General features: G+C 44.1%; 1 protein-coding gene across 2 annotated transcripts in view; it reads left to right on the plus strand.

The window, feature by feature from the left end:
* GLRA1 (glycine receptor alpha 1) overlaps positions 1–18015 on the plus strand; it is a 47909-nt gene that overhangs the window by 1977 nt on the left and 27917 nt on the right. For both annotated transcript variants that reach the window (XM_064672006.1, XM_064672007.1), the window contains exons 2-3: positions 13368–13498; positions 17497–17564. In XM_064672006.1, coding sequence (XP_064528076.1) covers positions 13368–13498; positions 17497–17564 — 199 coding nt within the window. The remainder of the gene's footprint in view (positions 1–13367; positions 13499–17496; positions 17565–18015) is intronic.

Genomic DNA, 18015 nt, shown 5'->3' on the forward strand with positions numbered 1-18015 from the left:
AGGAAAAAAATAATTAGAAAAAAAAAAATCAGTAATTCCTGCTTAGAACTGACTCTACACAATGTTTTTCCTTTTTTTTTTTCCTCTCCCCCTTTGTGTTACATGTTCAATTTATTACAGGCCAAAAATCTACCAGCCTTTCTGGTCCAGGAATAGCTTTGCTATTTCAGTTTCAGTAAAAGAAGTTTATTCATTAACAGTCATTCATAAATTTAGCATGCCAATTACTCAGTCATACACAATGTTTAACAAACCCAAATCTGATAATCCAATAATCCATAAGTATGCATGGCTTTAAATTACAGAGTGCACCACGCTTTACTGTCAGCCTGTCAAAAATATTCTGGAAAGAGAATCCATTATGTCTTAGTACATGTACCACACAAATATAAAAAAAAAAAATTAAAAATCCAGTGTTCCAAGGAAAATTATATACAGCCAATATAGGAAATAAGACTAGATTTGTTGCTTAACAAAATCTTCCCCCACCAGCCTTTTAAAAAACAAGATCCTGTGGGAAACAGTAACAGCTGGTGTGTGAATGCAAACATTATGGTATTGCCAATATGATATTTGTTTCTGTTACAGTTGGGGTGTTTTAGAAGGAGTTTGTGATACGTGGCTTATTCCGACATGCCTTTCTTTATGGAAGAGCACTTCCCATTCTGCTACCTGCCTTCTCAGACTGCAGTCACCTGGCTGTGACTAAGGCATTTACTGAGAACCTGGATAGAGGCAGGGATGGAAGCTGGGTTGGGGTGGGAGATGAAGACTGAGAGGCTGCTTGACCAACCTTTCCTTACAGATATCTCAGTAAGGCAAAATCCTATTTCTTTAAAACAAATCGGACAATATTCACATAGGGATTTCCAGATGTTCTGATTGTATCTGTGGAGACATGTACCATCATTCTCCTAAAGTCTAACTACATACACTGCACATTCCTTCACACAGAACAAAATGCTCCCCTATCCCATGATGATCTTGCCTGGACTTTCTGTTGTACTATCACATTTTAATAGCTGCAGTGGTCCAGAAACACCACTGCATAAGCTGGGGGTAGGAATGCACCTTGTACAAGTTAGGACATAAAAGATATCCCAGAACTGACTCCTTACCCAACTGGACACCGTTGAAATTTGAAATTCTTTGGGTCTGATTTTTGTCCTAATTGCACTTCTGCACATCAGGAATCTGCAGCATGACCTTCACTGAATCAAGATCAGAGTTGGCCCCTTCTGAACAGCAATCTGTCAGCAAGCAGGAGTGATTCAAGGCTACTGCTCCAAGTGAGTCACAGGCTAAAACTTGCTGCCAGCCTCAGTCCCTACTGGATTGCTCCAAGTGGCATGTTTATATTCCCTTCTGTCAGTAATGGAGCTCTTAATTTCCAGTTTTTAAAACAATAAGAAGGTGCCACTGTAAATACGATACCTCTTAACTTTTGGGAGAGGAAAGACATTCTTTCCTAAGACAGTCTTGACAAGTTAGGGTGACTGAAGAGCTGCTGGTTTCAGCCCCTCAAAAATATCACAAAAGGAAAGGCAAGCAAAGAAACAGGAGAGTAATGTGCACCACATCTCTAAGGCTCCTGCTATAGCTCTGCAGTGCCAGGTAACATCTCAGAGCTGCCTGAGTGAACCACCAAACAGAGACTTCCAGAGCCACAAGCAAAACAGCATAGCAGATATTCTCAATACTTAAAGAATATTTTCCTCATGCTTACTAAAATCTATTAGAAGTTGTGCCTTATGACCTGTTGTGCCTCTGCCGAGCCTGTCATCTCCTCCACAAAATAAAAATGATTTAGCAAAGTCTTGGACTAGATGGCTCTAAGGATACTCTTTAGTTGCTTTGGTCTGCAACCTTTAATAGCCTCATTAGAGACCCCACTAAAAGGGTTACATGTCTAAGGTTTGAAAGTGTGACAATATAGACAATTCTAGAAGCCTTTATAAATCATCCTGGAAAGAAAAATTAATTTGGTGTCATCGCAGTAAAAGCACAAAATGTCTGGGACTGTGCCTTCTGCAGGGACTTTAATACATCCAGCCAGCCATCCTGATTCTCTTGCATTTTAGGCAATTAAGACAAATCAACATAAAGTATGCAAAACATTTTCTAACAGTCTGACCATAACCTTCTTCTCCAAACAGCTGTCTTAAACAACTCCAGAACTGCTATTTGGATAGTTCAGAACAAAAGAAAGGCTCCACAAATGTCTGGGCAAAAAACCCAACCTCCTTCCTTCACCCCTTACGCTTGGTACAAAGAGCAGAAAAACAAAAACATTACAAAACAATGTTGCAGTTTCTCCCACGCACTAATAAAATACACTTTGTCTCCAAGGCACTGGTGCTGTGCAGATTTTAGGTAATACAAACTGGCTGTCCACCTCGGCTCACTCTGAACATTACCCTACACTGCAGCAAGTCCCACTAGCAGAACACAAAATTACTGTGCAAATATCTCAGGGGAGCTGCTTCTGGAAGGAGATTGATATGTGGAGGGAATGGTGGGATCCTGCCCTTACACGTAAGGGCACCACAGAGACTTCCTTCAAGAACAAGAATTCAGACATGGGAATTTGGTCCCCCCTTATTTCTCTTCTCTCATGAAAGAGATGTTGGAGAGCCTTAGGTGTGAAGCAAGTCAGAAGCAAAGGGCCCTCTGACTCTGAGTGCCCCAGATTTAACAGCACAGCCTAAAGGCTACGAAGTTCACTCTGATTCCAGGTAGAGAGGAAAGAACTTGTAAGCAGCAGCTCAGGGCAGTTCCCTGGTCTTGGGCAAACACATTTCTTGTTTGCTTATAAAATTCATCTCACCAAATCCTCATGAGCTGACCTGGATAGAAAAGGATACCAACATCTGAATTAAGAAGTTAATCAATGTCCAAAATTAAATTACTTTATTATCCCAGCCCCGACCAGCAATCATTCATCTGTAATAGAAAACCAGCAGATAGGTCTGTTCTCATTGCATCCCAGCATGCAGGTTAAAAGGACTCTCCCAATTTCAGTGTCAAGAAGATGTCAGACCACTTAATGAATACAATTTTTATTTAGGTACTGATGAAAGACAAGGGTCTTAAAAAGTAACTCGTGCTTTAAAAATCATAACATCCAAATCAAACCCGTAACATTTCATTATGTTAAATCACATCATCTATTTTCACTTGCGCATTTTCTATAACCTGGAGCTTTTCTGAGAATCCCAAAGTGGTCAGTATTAGGACAGCAGATAAGCTGTTAACAAATTTTTACTTCCATCTGGTTTATTTGCCTGTATCAGCTCTCACTGTTGTGACACATTAAATCAGGGTCTCACTATTTCCAGTAAATTACCCCTTTGCTCTCATTACTGGGCTTACTTTCTACTGACCTTTATCTATCAGCAAGAGCACAAATTATTTCTATTCTTATGAATTATGGTTATACTTGTGCACATCACACCATTCAAGAAAAAGGGCTCATCATACCCTTTCACCTGCTAAAAATGCCCCTCCAGCATACCCACCCCAACATGGTTTGATTCAATTTTTTGATTGACAAAAGATGTCATTCCAAGAACATTTGATAATTTCAGTTTAAAAAAAAAAAAAACCAAAAAAACAACCAAACCAACCAAACAAACAAACAAAAAAACCCCAAACAAAAACGACCACCACAATAAAACCCAACACCAACCCGGGATAAATGAAGCAAAAAGGAAGAAGGGAGAAAAGCAGGAATTTTTCCTGCTGCTCCACTGCAAGGCACTGGAAGGATCGTTAGCAGCCATGACCAGACAACTCAACACCAGACTGGCTGCTGACTCGCAGACCTACTTGCACAGCCCAGAAAAGAGCAACTTTTGCATTAAATTTAGCATAATAAAATCTTGCTAATCCAGCAGGTCAGTTCCCCTTAAAGTGACAAAAATAAAATTGACTTGTTTCCCTCACCCTCCCCCCAAAGTATCCAAACTATTTACATTTGTGTTTACAAAGCCGGACAACAGAAACCATTTCCCTCCAGCAGAGGTGGTTTGCATTGGTATTTCTCAGCCAAGATGATTGGTTGGTGCAAAATGTTGTTCCCTTCACCTCTTGGGAAACTACTGATATGCTTTAGCTGATCTAGTCCTAGAGGTCTGCATGGTCTGCAAGCTGCTCTTAAAACTCTCTGATACCTCAGAAGACTGAGACACAGAAACTGAAAAATCAGAAATATAGCTTCTGTCCCCTCAGTAAGACCAAAGCCCAGAGAGGGCCTGCAGAGAACAGAAATAGATAGAGACAGTTGCACCCATCGTTACACATGCTGAGCACTCCCCATTATGCAGACAATTGTTCCATCCATATATTGCACCATGGTAAGCTGCTGATTTGGGGGCTGCACCACATCTGGTTGGTACATAGACAAAATTGGCATCCTGTAAATACATCTCTGCTGGATCTAAGTGCCCGTGAGAAAAGCAGGGGAAATCTTAATTTATCAAACCCCATGAAATTTGGGCTTTGAAAGGGAGGGGAAAACAAAAGAAAACACTTTTACATCCCTGCTTTCCTTATGATTTGTCCCTTTTCATCCTTTCACTAAGGCTCGTGGCCCACTAGGAAAAAAAAATTGGGAAAAAAACAACAAGACAAAAAACCCCAAAGCCTGAGCAGACAGCCAGGGAACTCTCTAGTTTTCATCAGTGCCTCCTTGCGGGGTGGGCGAAGAGGGAACACACTACCAAGAGGTTGCCAAGACAAGGAGTGTCGCATGCCTGGAACAGCAGGGCTTGCAGTGCAATCAATCATCGCACAGGCTGCCTTCAGAGCAGAGCCGCCGACAGCAGCTCCCCTCGGTGCCTGCCCTGCCAGCAACGCCTGCGACCACTCGCCCAGAATGCAAATCCCGCCCCCCCACCCCCGCCAGGGCTGGAGCAAACACACAAATCAATTAAACAGCAACAGAAGTGGGATCGGTGGTGGATCAGACCACTATCGCGCGCATGTGGTTCAGCAGCAAAATGCAGCTGAGCCAGGAATCGTGCAGAAAATCCAGCCAAAATCATGGGTTTCTCACCTTTACGTGATTTCCCTTGATTCCTTTTTTTATTCTTTTATTTCAGCCGATGCCAGTAAAAAAGATGCATTGTACAAAGCCCCAAGCACAGACCCCCTCCTCCCCTCTTTTATGGGGCAATTAAAAAACCTGAAAGCACAAAAGGGTCAGCTTTTATCAGCACCCTTTAAAAAATCATTAGCTCCAAATGTCCGTATGGGTGCCAAGAGTCCCCATGCAAGATGGATTCAGTCCCCCATTACAGCAGGATCTGTTCACCACAGGTATTACCCCAGGGGGGAGTAGAGAAGCTCTGGGTTCCTGAATGAGGGACCCTTTTCTTATCTTGTAAGAACTGTGAAACCAGGCTGCAGACAAAAAAGTGACTTTCTATGGGGTATATCCTGTCTTTTGTTTGCTCCCAGTGCTTTCACCCTCTGAGCAGGGCATTAGTTCTTGGCATACCCACACACAACAGAGACTTCTTTGCTGCACCACGTCTCCCAAGATCTCATTTACAAACCAAAATGTGTTATCCCACCTCTCCTGACACCTCATGTGCCTGAGAATTGCAAGCATCGTCCAGCTTCCAGCCCCATCCATCACACCCTGACACAGAGCTCTGGGCTTTGGAATCATCTCCCAGCAGTGTGGCTGACAAAGTACCAGCCTCATCAAACACAACGTGCTCTCCTGCACCAGGGTTGGAAAGATGGAGTTTGTTTGGTCAGGGAGCTGAAGAAACCAAAGAGGGCAGCTGGAGTGGGGAGGAAAAGAGCCCTCCTGGGCAGGGGACCCAGGACTCAGTCATTAATTCCAGAAGTTATGTTTCATTATAGTTCATGAATAAACTGATAAATTACACAGGAATCACAGACAGTACAGAGGGAATATTCAACTCTAGCGGGGTATTTGTGTGGCAATGACAACAACTAATTCCATCAGAAAATATCAAAATGAGCTCTCTTGTCACACAACTCATTTTACACAGCACAAAATATGCACATCAGAGAACTCCAGTCTTACTATGAGACCCACAATTTTGTAGGTAGGTTACAGGGGTTAGCTCAGGTGGCCTTTTCAAAGGATCTGGAGCAAAAAGTTTCACTTCAGAAGATAAAACCCACTCTGTACCACATGTCATATCTCATCTCTTTTAAAAGAATTTTATTCATACTGCTTCGGATTTAGGAAAAAAAAAAGTTACAATATCCTCACCCAATCTTAACGAGCAGCATAAATCCTTAAACTAAAACTAATTTTTAAAGAGCTGCCGTAGTGAGCTATTTGAACTGATGGAAATGCAACTGATAGTGAGACTGCAGAGCTATAGATAGAAGAGCATCCACGATTTCTCGTAATTCTCTGACACTTGTCTGGTCTGTGATCTAAAACCTTCTGACGTCAATTGAGGTTCCCACCGCAGCTCTCCGTCCAAACACTAAATCAAGAGCACACCAGTAAAGAGAATATTGTTATCTAGATTATGAAGCCTCATCTCGTAAAGACATTTTCCCCCTTTATCTACTGCATTCAGGAGGACTGTCTATGCATAACTTTAAGTGTCTGACTAGCCCCTGACTATAAAAGGAATATTCAGTGCGTGTGAAGCCAGACACATGCTTTTGTCTTTGCAGGGATGTTTTTTTCCCTTTGTTTTTCAACAAAAAAAATGCAATTATAACTTTCTTTTTCTCTGTAAACCCTTCAGTACATGCACAGGTAAGAGTCAATGCTGGTGTTCACTGGGTCTATTTCTCAAGTGATTAAAACCCAAGCTTTGACTTGTGCTTCTCCGTTGTTTTTGTTTTCAAACCTGTCTCAGTGGCTTAGGATCACACATATCCAGAAAGTCAAGACGTGTGCTCCAAGAGCTGTAGATGCTTCTGGAAGAGGGAATTGAGTTGAGAATGTCACTAGAGAGAATGCCTGTGGCTTGAAAACTAAGTTAACAAGCACTTTATTTTTTTTTTTAATTTGCAATAAGCAAGAATGATCACTCAACAACAATCCTTGTAAGAGCAGAGATCTGCCATGCAACTGAGCACTATTTCCACGCAATTCATTGGTCTCCCTGTGCTCTTCCCATCTCAGCTATACACATTGGGCAGACTTCTCCCCCCTCAGCCGATTGTCTAATCATTTATTATTTTCTTGTTGCTCTGTCCAGGCAGCGTCAGCAAATGTTCCAAGTGCTGGTGTCTTTCCACAGAGTTAATCAGTGTAATTGGGATGGTTTATAGTTCTGGACAGGGTGTTTTGCCATATGGCATAGGAGCCATGGGCTGCAGGAATGTGGCGGTGGAACACAGAGACATCAGATTGCTGCAGTCTGAAGAGATTTTTCTCACTTCAGTAAAGTTGTTGCAGCTTTCCCTGGATAGGAATGATCACAGAGGGTTAATTCCCTGAGATCCATGGAAAAGTGCCTCCCAGTTCTTCTCCTCCTGTACAGCCATGGGGACCAGTGGCAACATGGGTTGTTCAGGACATTTGAGAGTGCTCTGGGATCCTTTGAGTTAAAACTTTAACTGATTACATCCTGTGACTACTGCAATGCAGTTACTTCTGGTGCAAGAGCTAGAATTGGTTTAAAGAGCTCACAGCAACAGAGCACAACCATCCAGGGCAGAGACACTTAACAAGTCTACTCTTTCCTTCTTGTCACCCCCTCCTGCCATGAATAGGGACAAGTAGTAGTTTACTGCCCATTTCTTTCTCAGAGTGAAATGTCCTCACAGGGTCTCGAATTCTGTAGTTCTCCAGTCTCACTGTACACAGCTATTTTCCTCTCCTGTCTCAACATCCAGGCCTCTTCCATGTGTCTGTTGCATAAACACTCAGTTGAATCAATAAAACAACCAAGTCCAAATTCCCTCCCAACCTCTGAGAGTTAACTTTGCAACTTCACCCCCATATCACACCCCATGTCCACAGGGCAGGGGCTGTAACTACCAGCAGCTGAGCATGACCACATGGACTGCAACCACTGCTGGGCAACCAGCACATCTGTAACACTCACAGCTCCTTCTACTCAGCACCATGATAGGCCAAAAATATAGTATTGGGGCTCTCTTCTCCCACACACCCTCCACTGTTCTTTATCCTGCCCACCTCTAACGTTGTAAGCCAGGAATTCAGACAAGGTGATGGAGAGAAACATGCAGGCAATGAGTTTCATCCTTTTTAATTGAATTGCATATCAATATTGATTGTGCTATTAATTTTGATAGTAAATCTAATCATTAAAATAAAAAGTCTGCCTGCAGTCTCTGCCAAGCCTTCCCAGCCAGGGTCTGGCAGCAGTTCCCTCCAGATAACATGTTGGTGTGCAGGCATAAATAACAGTCTGGGTGCAGAGTTTAGGGCTGCCCCTTTTCATTTCATCAAGACAATCTTCTGTCTGTCCTTCCTGCCTCTCTCCAGCTGCTGAGGACAAGATGGAGACAGGCAGCTCCAGCACTGGCAGAGGCTGAATCCAGGCTGGGCTCTGCTGAGCTCCCGTATCTGCTCAAGGGACCAGGGAGATGGTTCCGGGAGAGTAAGGAGAGAGTTATCCCGGGCAATCCTAGTTAATCATGGACAGCACGATGCCTTTCTGTGCCCAACTATCTGATGTTCTCTTTGCAACTGCACCTCTCCGAGCCTGCTGAAGTCAATAAAGCTGAACTGATGAATTCTCCTGTGTCCCTGAGCCCCCACACTGCTCTAGCCTGACTTTAAAGGTAACAGGGGAAACAGTTACTCTGCTCACCTCAGCCTGCCTTAGACCTGATGGATATTTCCCTCCCCTGGGATATCTACTTACAGAATACACAGCATTTGGAGGACAAATGTGAGGCAGCTCACCTGAACACTATTCCCAACACATCCCTGCCAAGCTTTCTGGCTTGCTGCATTTCAAAAATAAACTCCCAACAAACCACATCAGAAAGCTTTGCTGAGCAGCACTGAACCAGGGTAAGGGGTTAGGTATCTTTATTTCTTCTGAGAGTCCAACCAGAGAAATAAACCCAGTGCTGTTCTCTAGAGCCACTGATGTGGTACCACTTTATCCTCACAGGGACTTGAGCCTTTCACACTTGGCAGAGATATTTCCTCTGCAAACACTTGTTTTGCAACAGTTTGTTTCTGCTTCCAGACATGATTTTTTTTTACATCCAGAATTAATGATTAACAATTAAATTATTTGACGAGGGAATAGAGGCCCTGTGTTAATTAAATTCCTTCATCACTCCTCTTTGCAAACTAAAAAAAAAATTAAAAAAAAAATATTTCTTAGCATCAGCATTCAATCAGAACAGGGCAGTTTGTGATGTTGGACTTAATTAGATGGACAGCCATGGGCACACCCAAAGAAAAAAAAAAGGCATGACAATAATGCACAAGGACCATGCAAATGAAAGGAGAAGGAGGAAACAGCCAACTGGGGAGCCAGGAACTGAACAAACAGACGTGGCCAGACTGCAGAAGAGCCACTTTCTAAACCAAATAATTGTTTATAAGAATATATCATCTGTTTAGATGAAACAAAATAATGCAGACAGAGTAAACAGTGCCACAGAGAAACCAGTGATAGGTGTCCTGCAAAGCCTGACTGCTCTGTTTTAAGGAATGCAATCCTGAGCAGCTGGGCTGCTCATCTCCATCAGCTTTCACCTTCCTATCCTGCTCGTGGGCTGGACCTCCTGGGGGCTTGCTGGTGTCTGCTTACACACCAGCACTAATATCACAAAAGATTATGCTAGTTCATCGACCCTTTGAAGAGATCCTTCCCATTGTAGTGGCTGTGATGATTGCCTGATGGCACTTTCTCAGCCAGATCCACTAGGGATTACACCAGCATAAATAAGATAAGCCGCTGTCTGACTGCTATTAAAATGCGCCGAGACACCCAGCTCAGACAACACTCTTACACCAATGCAAACTACAGCCTCGGTGCTTTTGTTATGTGCTTTGCCTCCCTTTGTTTATTCACAGAATCAATCTTCTCTCTGAACACCACCACAACCCACTCTAAATTTCCAATTCCCTTCTATTGTCAGTAATTTTCAAGTCACTCTCTCTGCCTCTGCTGGGCCAGCAGATGAACAGTCCTGTGGGACTTTCAAGGGTGCTTTTGCAAGAAGTAAAGGCATGGAGAAAACACCAGAAAGCTCCCAAGGCAGCCCACAGCACTGGTCTAGACAGACCTGGAAGAGAACAGAAGCTAGTAGTATTCTGAGTGCTGTCTGAGCTAAGCTGCCATTGCAAAGCTCAGTTGTCACAACCAGAGTGAAGATTTTTGGGGTTCTGTTAGAGAGAAACTATCCATCTAAAGCACAGTGGGGTGGACCAGCCTCTCTGTAGTTTCCAGTGGTGTTTTCTACTATTTCTTCTAAGCTAGAGAGTTGACTCATCTGCCTGCTGCTGGAAAGGCTTTGCTACTCCTTCATCCCCTGCCTTTCTTGCCTTTTCTTGTTAAATCTAGGGGGAAGTTGTTACCAGGTCGTTATAGGAAAACATCTAATAACCAAAGAGAAACTAGACAAAACTCAGAACTCATCCTTCCCAGGTCACCTGGGTAACAACACACAGCAGACAAATAGATTTAAAAACACATATTAGGAGGCATTAAACCATGTTTGACAGTTCCAGCACCTGCCCAAAGGTGTTCCCAGAAACTGCTCAGAGATGGGCATGAAGCTGCAGAAAGCAGTGGGGCTGTGAGTCTGATCCTCTCCCAGATGCTTCTGGGATTCAGTTATCTAAATAAATACTTCCATGTAGGAACTGAGCCCATCAAATTCATTTACTTGCAACTTTGACTGGGAAAGAATCAGAAAGTGATACCCAAAGAATACCAGTAGACTCACTCATTGTGAGTGAGCATATTCAGTACAGGCTTTCACACTGAATTCACAGGAAAGCTCAGCACTGATTTCTTTGCCTTTTCACCTCATTTTTTAAAACAAATGCCAGGGGAATTGCAGTTTCTAATTATCTTTTTCCACTTAAAGCTTATTAGATGCTTATTAGATTTGTATTGCCTCATCCCCCCCCACTTTTCCATTTCCATATACTTCTTCCAGTTAACAGTTAATGAGAAGAAATCAGTGTATTGCAGTATTTGGCATCTTGTTGCTGAAGTGGCAGGAGTCTTTGGTTACCAAGTCATTTGCTGCTTAATTGAAATCTTTTCTCTGGACTCATTGCCATGCAGACACTCCATTGCAATGCAGTAGTGGAGCCCAGTATTGATTGTCCTCCCACCCCCAGCTTTCTTCTGAGTTTGCAAATCAATTGCACCCCATTGCTTTCCTCCTAAAAATAATTAAATTAAAACCATCACCCATTCCACAACCCCATTTACCCCGAAACACATTGGTTTGGGCTTTGTATAGTTCCTTTGAGCAGAGATAGGGACAAGATAAGAAAGGGCAGTGTGGCTATAGTAAAAGTGAGATCCACAACTTGTCAGGTCAACACCAAGCATGAGTGTGCATCAGCCTGCTCAGACATGGCCAGTGTGGCAGTGGATTGTGAATATATGAAGAAGTGGATGAAACCCTAGTTTTAGACTCTCAGTGGAAGTGGCCTGGAATTCATCTCCCCTCTTCATTGTGGGCATTAATCAATTTTTAACCGTTATAAACCTGGTAATCAGAGTACCCTGTTGCAGCTTACAAAGGAAGCCAGACTGCAGCTGTGAGTTTGCAGGATTGAAAACCAACACTTGGCAAGCCATCACTGCTGACACTAGAAAAGAAAGTCAATGCAATGCAGGGTACTAGATTCCTGATTTTGAAATTATGGCACTGTTGAATTCTGTCAGTTTTAAAATTCCTGAGGACCTCGATGGCTCAAAATGTTCTTATCAAGACATTTGTGTCTTTGGAGCCTCAGCTCAAACTTGCATTGGATGAACAGGTCTTTGAGGGCAGGATCACATTAATACAACACACAGTCACTGTCCCAAGTTCTTCCCAGAAGACCTTGTGTCAGTACTTAGCACTACTCTTCAAAAAACATCAGGTTTAACTACTGCAAAATTTCCCAAGGTCAGGCCCTCCTGCTGTCACTTGTGAGGACACATGTAGCTAAATATCTCGTACCTGTTGAAAACATTCTCAGGCCTCCCAGCTGCTCTGTCAGTGGCTTCTCACTGTTCCCACACAGCCTTTGTACTTTAAAAAAAATTCAGGAGTCTTGCAAAGTGTGAAGCAATGAGCCTCACTTTCTCCTGAGCAGCTTCCTTTGGCTCATGATACATTTGCCTTGCAATCCTTCCTGCAGGCTCTAACCAGCATCAGGCACTGAGCCAACAGGCAGAGACAGCTCTTGCCCTAAGAACAATGCAAGGGTTGTTTTTTCTCTGGCTAATCTAGGCAATTTTACACCACACTTTCAGCATGGGAACAGACTGGTGTTCAAGTAGAAGCCACATAACCAAAGGGAGGGAACTGTCTCGGAAGTGAAACCCTCCTCAAAGTTGAGAATGAGCATGTAGTACCAGGGGTCACTTCTTCCTGTGTAGATGGCAACAACAGACTTCATCAGCCCAAATCATCACCCTGCAGACTCCCATTGAGCCAGAAGGAACATTGCCAGTCATAGGTTTTCATCTTCTACAGATTAGTTATTTCACTCTTTCTGCCCCAGAGGCCATATGGGTCCCAAAACCACCCCATTTGCTTTCATCCTCAACCCAACACAAGTGTGATTTCAGGATCACCGTCCAGATATCTCCCAGTCCAGAGACCGTGTTGCTGAGCTGAACTCAGACCCTGCATTGCAGGTACCAACAGCAAATGCTGGACTGATCAGCAAGTGGGAAGCACAACCACCTCTCTCCCCTACAGTCCCAAAGGCTCTGCACGAGCTGTACCATCAGGTGATGCTCATTTAAACCTCAAATTCCAGGTTGCTCTGATCCTACCTGCCTTTTGGAAAACTGGGCTGTCAGAGTACCGAATATGCTCCTTGCTATTTGCCATGTAATTAAGCAGTAATTGCAGCCCAAGGCTAATCTCAGAGTGTATTTTACCTGCGGAGCTCAGCGCCAGAGTTCACATTTGTAATTTAGTGGTACGCCAAGGAGCTATACCTAAACTCACAAAAGGATTTTCACTACTCATCATCTCTCTTCTACTTTGGTGGCAGCTGGGATTCTGTATTTGGAGATGTTTGGGCTGGGCAAACAAATTAGCTGAGACCAGCCTCATTAGGAATTCATATGGGTGCCCATCCTGCCTCAGCAGGAATAAGATGCTGACTGCTCTGTTTCTGGACCCCAAACCCTCCTCAGTATGGGATGCACACTAAAACCTCCTCTTTCTTTCTACTCACACAGCCTGGCAGCCTCCAAAGAAGCTGAAGCAGCAGCACGATCTGCCCCCAAACCCATGTCTCCTTCTGATTTCTTGGATAAGTTGATGGGGCGAACTTCGGGATACGATGCCAGGATCAGACCAAATTTTAAAGGTATGAAAAAACCCAGCTTTGTTTCATTTTGGGACTGAAAGCTGCATGCAATCCTCCCAAATACCTCCCTAATTGTATATGGAATATGAACAATCTTTCTGTTCTTAATTATATTTGGAACATGGATCCCTTGTAGATATCTGGGAAGACATGGAGAGATGTCCACTCAGAGTAGAAACAACCCTGTAAAAACTTAACACACAGGGAGTGTACACTGAAGTAGGGATCGGGGATCCTGCCAAACCAAGCAGTGACTGGCAGGGAGCTGAACATCTTACAGGTTAAGAGAAAAACTTTCCCCTGAAGTCACTGCCCACAGCACCTTCTAATAGCAGGCAATGTTCCCCCCTTACACCCACTGCAGCCAAGAGGCATCTCTCCCATCAGCTCCAAAGAAATTCAGTAGGATCCAGGGGCAACTCAGACCCATCCCTGTCCCCCACACTAATAGAGCTCTTAAGCCCAACACAGCTCCACTGTTTCACACCCAATTTTTACAATCCACCCTGTATTCACTGGTAGCCAGAGAGCACTGAATCAGGCCCTGGCAGAGGCAACAGATCCTCTCTTTGCTCCTCAAAACACCTCTTCTAACAGGGGTGGGGTTTGTGTCTTTTTTCTTTGTTTGGGTTATTTTGATTGGTTGGTTTTTGTGGTTTGGTTTTGGGTTTTTTTTGTTGGCTTTTCCAGCCTGGCCTAGTGGAGAGTGTCCCCACACACAGCAGAGAAGTTGGCACTAGAGGGTCTTTAAGGACCTTCCAACTCAAACCATTCTATGATTTTTTCGTTTTCTTTTTAACTGAGCTCACCTTCCTGGAGCTACTTGGCCTTGAATCACACACAGAGATAAAGCAGGATCTGCCCCCCACCCCCAGCCACTGCCCAGCCCTTTTCAATGCTCAGTTCTTTTGTTTCCTCCTACCAATTCCCCCGCTCCCTGGAGTCACTGGCAGTGCTAACACAGGACTCCCAGGACCCATTAATCACAGTGACAGCACCTGCCACCCAGCTTCAAACAATTAGTTCTGCACTGGGCTTTTAAACCCAAAAAAAGGTGGGAACCTTATGTCCCAGTAATCAACCAGGCAACAGAGAGCACTGCTGTTCTTACCCAAATCACAAAGAGTTAAAACACCACCCTGTAAACCTGCCTACCACTAAATTATGCACACACACAAATTAAACTTTAATATTTAATGAAATGTATACATTAACTTCCTGCTAGAGGCAGCTGTATTGCATTTTTATTTGAGATAATTTAATTTCAGGTTTATTTCAATGAACTACACCTTCCCCCCAGGGCAGTTTTGCTGGCTTAGCCTCCCACACATAAATCAGGCTCCAATTTATATGGGAGGGATAGGAGGTGTTTTACAGAGCTTGGGGTTGTAGCTCTCAAAGCACATCATTTAAATTAACTGCAGTAACTCATAAGGACATTTTAATTGCTTAGATCTAAATGAAAATAATACCAAAGATCCATATCAGATTGATTTTTGGGGAGGGGAAGATTAACAAAAAGAAGATTGCAGCTTTTCCATAAACACTGTAAAGTCTGGACTTAGCTGTGGATTCACATTCTGAGAACAAGGAAGAAGCTTCTGGGGTTTGACTCAAGTTGGAGAACGAAGTAAGCAACTCAGGCAGGGACAGAGCAGAATGAGGCATTGGGACAAGGGACCCTCACCCAGTCTGTACCCTCAACCCTGCTGCTGGAAAACTGCATTCCTTCACAGCTGCATCCCACTGCAGGGGTGGCACATTTCAGTGGTAGTCAGGGGATTTTCTAGAGCCTTTCACAAGCTAAAAACTACCCAAATCCTGCACAGATTTGGCTCCCCCTGGACATGGTGGGGAGAGCTCAGTGCCCCGACAAGAGCTGCCCCAAGGAGAGTCTTCACATGCACTGGTCTAAACTAACTCCACACTCAGCTTCACATCAGCACTGGATCAGGAACAGGAGAACCAAAATACTCCATGCTTGTCAGTCATGAACACATTCAGTCATCCAGAAGATCAGCTCAGTATTTTCCTTATAATGTGCCCTTTGGGAGGGGAATCACATGCACATGGACCTTCCGTGTGGTTCATGAGATGGATCCAAAATAGAAAACCAATGCTCCTGAGCTCAAAAGGAGCACTACAGAAGGGATAAAACAAGAGCTAAAGCGTGATAAACTGTGTGTTTTCAGCTGCTGGCCAAGCTTTTAGACAAAAAGGGTTGGTGAAGGGGAAAAAAAAAATATATATAATTGTGTCTGATAGTTTAACCCATGCCAATGTTTAATAGTCTGGAGAAAGAGCTGCACAGATTGAACAGTGTGAGATGCTGCTGAGCTGGCAGTGGTTGTCTGGGAGCTGGTTAGGCAGGAGCCTGCCTGGATTGCCTGGGACTTGTACCAAGGAAATCCCACCCATAGAGCATTACTGCCAAGTGGCTGCAATCCTAATCCCACAGGGGACAGGCACAAAGTCTCAGAAGAGGCTGAAGTAGAAGAGGAGAAAAGGGAAATGAAGATGAGAAAACCAAGCTCCAAATGTTACTTAGTAATCAGGAAAATCCATTAATTGCCACACAGGAGGACGTTTGCACTGATTAGAGGCACAAGCCTCTTGTTAAAACCATTCCTCCCCCTCCAGTATTTCATCTTGCAGTGAGTGCCAGACTGCAGATGTGACCTTAACAGGAGCATCACTCCCCCAGCAGGCTGAGCCATCAGGCAGCGTTTGAAATGCAGACACCATCCCTGACTCCATAAAGAATGGGGGAAACAATCTAAAAATCCACACTCTCCACTTTCACAGATCTTATCTTTCCAGAAGCATCTGTCACAGGGATGATATGAGATTAATTCCTCCAGTGTTAGATGGGGATCTTGGTCCCTGGGGCAGTGTCTGTTCTCTGCCTGAGCTGCCTTTCCCCACTGCACACCAGGCAGCACCCGCAGCAGGTCCTTTGGGAGCTCCCAGAGCAGAGGCCCCTTTTCCTTCTCCCCTCCCCTTATTAAGGCTTTACAGAAATCCTTTTATTACATGTGGGCAAGCCACTGGTTTTGCAGGCACCAGGTATGCTCTGGTTCCAAAATATCCTCCAGCTTTCTGCTTTGTCCCAAACTGCAGCTCTTGGCATCTTCCTCTGTGTAAATGCAACATTTCCGCTTCAGATTTGCCAGGCAATATCGTGAAACACTTCCAAGTCATACTGATACCTTTGAGCACCAGTACCACACAAACAGACTGACCCCCATGGCCTCTAACCACAATTTTTTCACCCCGTTAACCCTCACTCACTCCTTTGGTGGCCCCTTACCTTTTCCAATATGAGCAGCTAAGCAAAGCTTCAGTCTGAAAGCAAATCAAGCCCAGGAGAGGCACAGCCCAGAGTCTGGGAATACCCTCTACCAAATCAAGACAGCCAGAGAATTTCTGCTGGCAGAGCCCTGCAGTCTCCTATTCAGCTGTGAGCCTTAGCAGACACCACCATCATCTCATGGGGTACTTGTTCCTTCAGCCAGCCAGACCCTTACAGCACACTGTGCTGCACTGCCTTTGTAGGGAGCACATCATCCTAGTTCAGCAACATTTAGGTACTTCATATGAATATTTCATCAGTAAGCTCTAAATGAAAGTCAATAGTCTCTCAGCTCTTTTCTGGGTTACTTTGCTATCATGTTCAAGGTGAGCTTGCCACCCATATAGCCAGGTCAAGCTTCCCATATCTGGAAAGCTGTCCTGCCTGGCTCTGATCTATTCCCTTTCATCTGAACAGTCCACAGCTGAGATATATAAACATTTATCCAAACAGGGGAACAGAGGTGAAGCAAAAACACTGCCTGGTGTCAAACTGGCTCAGAACCAAGCCAGGTCATCCAGACCTTACTCCCCTACTTACCCCTCAGTCACCCAGTTCCCACAATAGGTTTTAACTCCACAGAGTGGAAATACCCTGCCTTACAGCACACACTGAACTGCTGTTCCAATCTGTACTTGTCATGCAGGCCCGCCAGTGAACGTCAGCTGCAACATTTTCATCAACAGCTTTGGCTCGATTGCAGAAACAACTATGGTAAGTAAAAATCACAGCACAGCTGCTCAGCTACTGGCTCAGCCTCACTGCACTCCCAGAAAATGCTGCATCACCCTCCTCTTCAGTGTGACCAGGGAAAAATACTGTCTCAGTGCCCCCAGGCTTACCTAAGGTCTGAGCACATTAATGGTCAACACACAAGACTCACACTGCATGTAGCTGAAGATCACACAGCCTCTGTCTGCCTCTTACAAAAACACTGCACAGGCAAAGGACAACGGTCAGAAAGGGAAGCAAACAGTCTTTTTCCAAAGACTTGCCTGAGGCTCCAAGCTCAGAGGCAGTTGCAGGTACTTTGTGTTTAAGTGGGCATAAATCCAGAATGAATCTGGATTCAAAGAGAAGGAAAATCAGCTGAACTCAAATTTAGTTTCCACCATAGTTCAGATTCCCAAAGTTTATGAGAATTATTAGACTAAAGATTAAGATG

The sequence above is a fragment of the Pseudopipra pipra genome, chromosome 15 (assembly GCF_036250125.1).
Source record: "Pseudopipra pipra isolate bDixPip1 chromosome 15, bDixPip1.hap1, whole genome shotgun sequence".
NCBI lineage: Eukaryota > Metazoa > Chordata > Aves > Passeriformes > Pipridae > Pseudopipra > Pseudopipra pipra.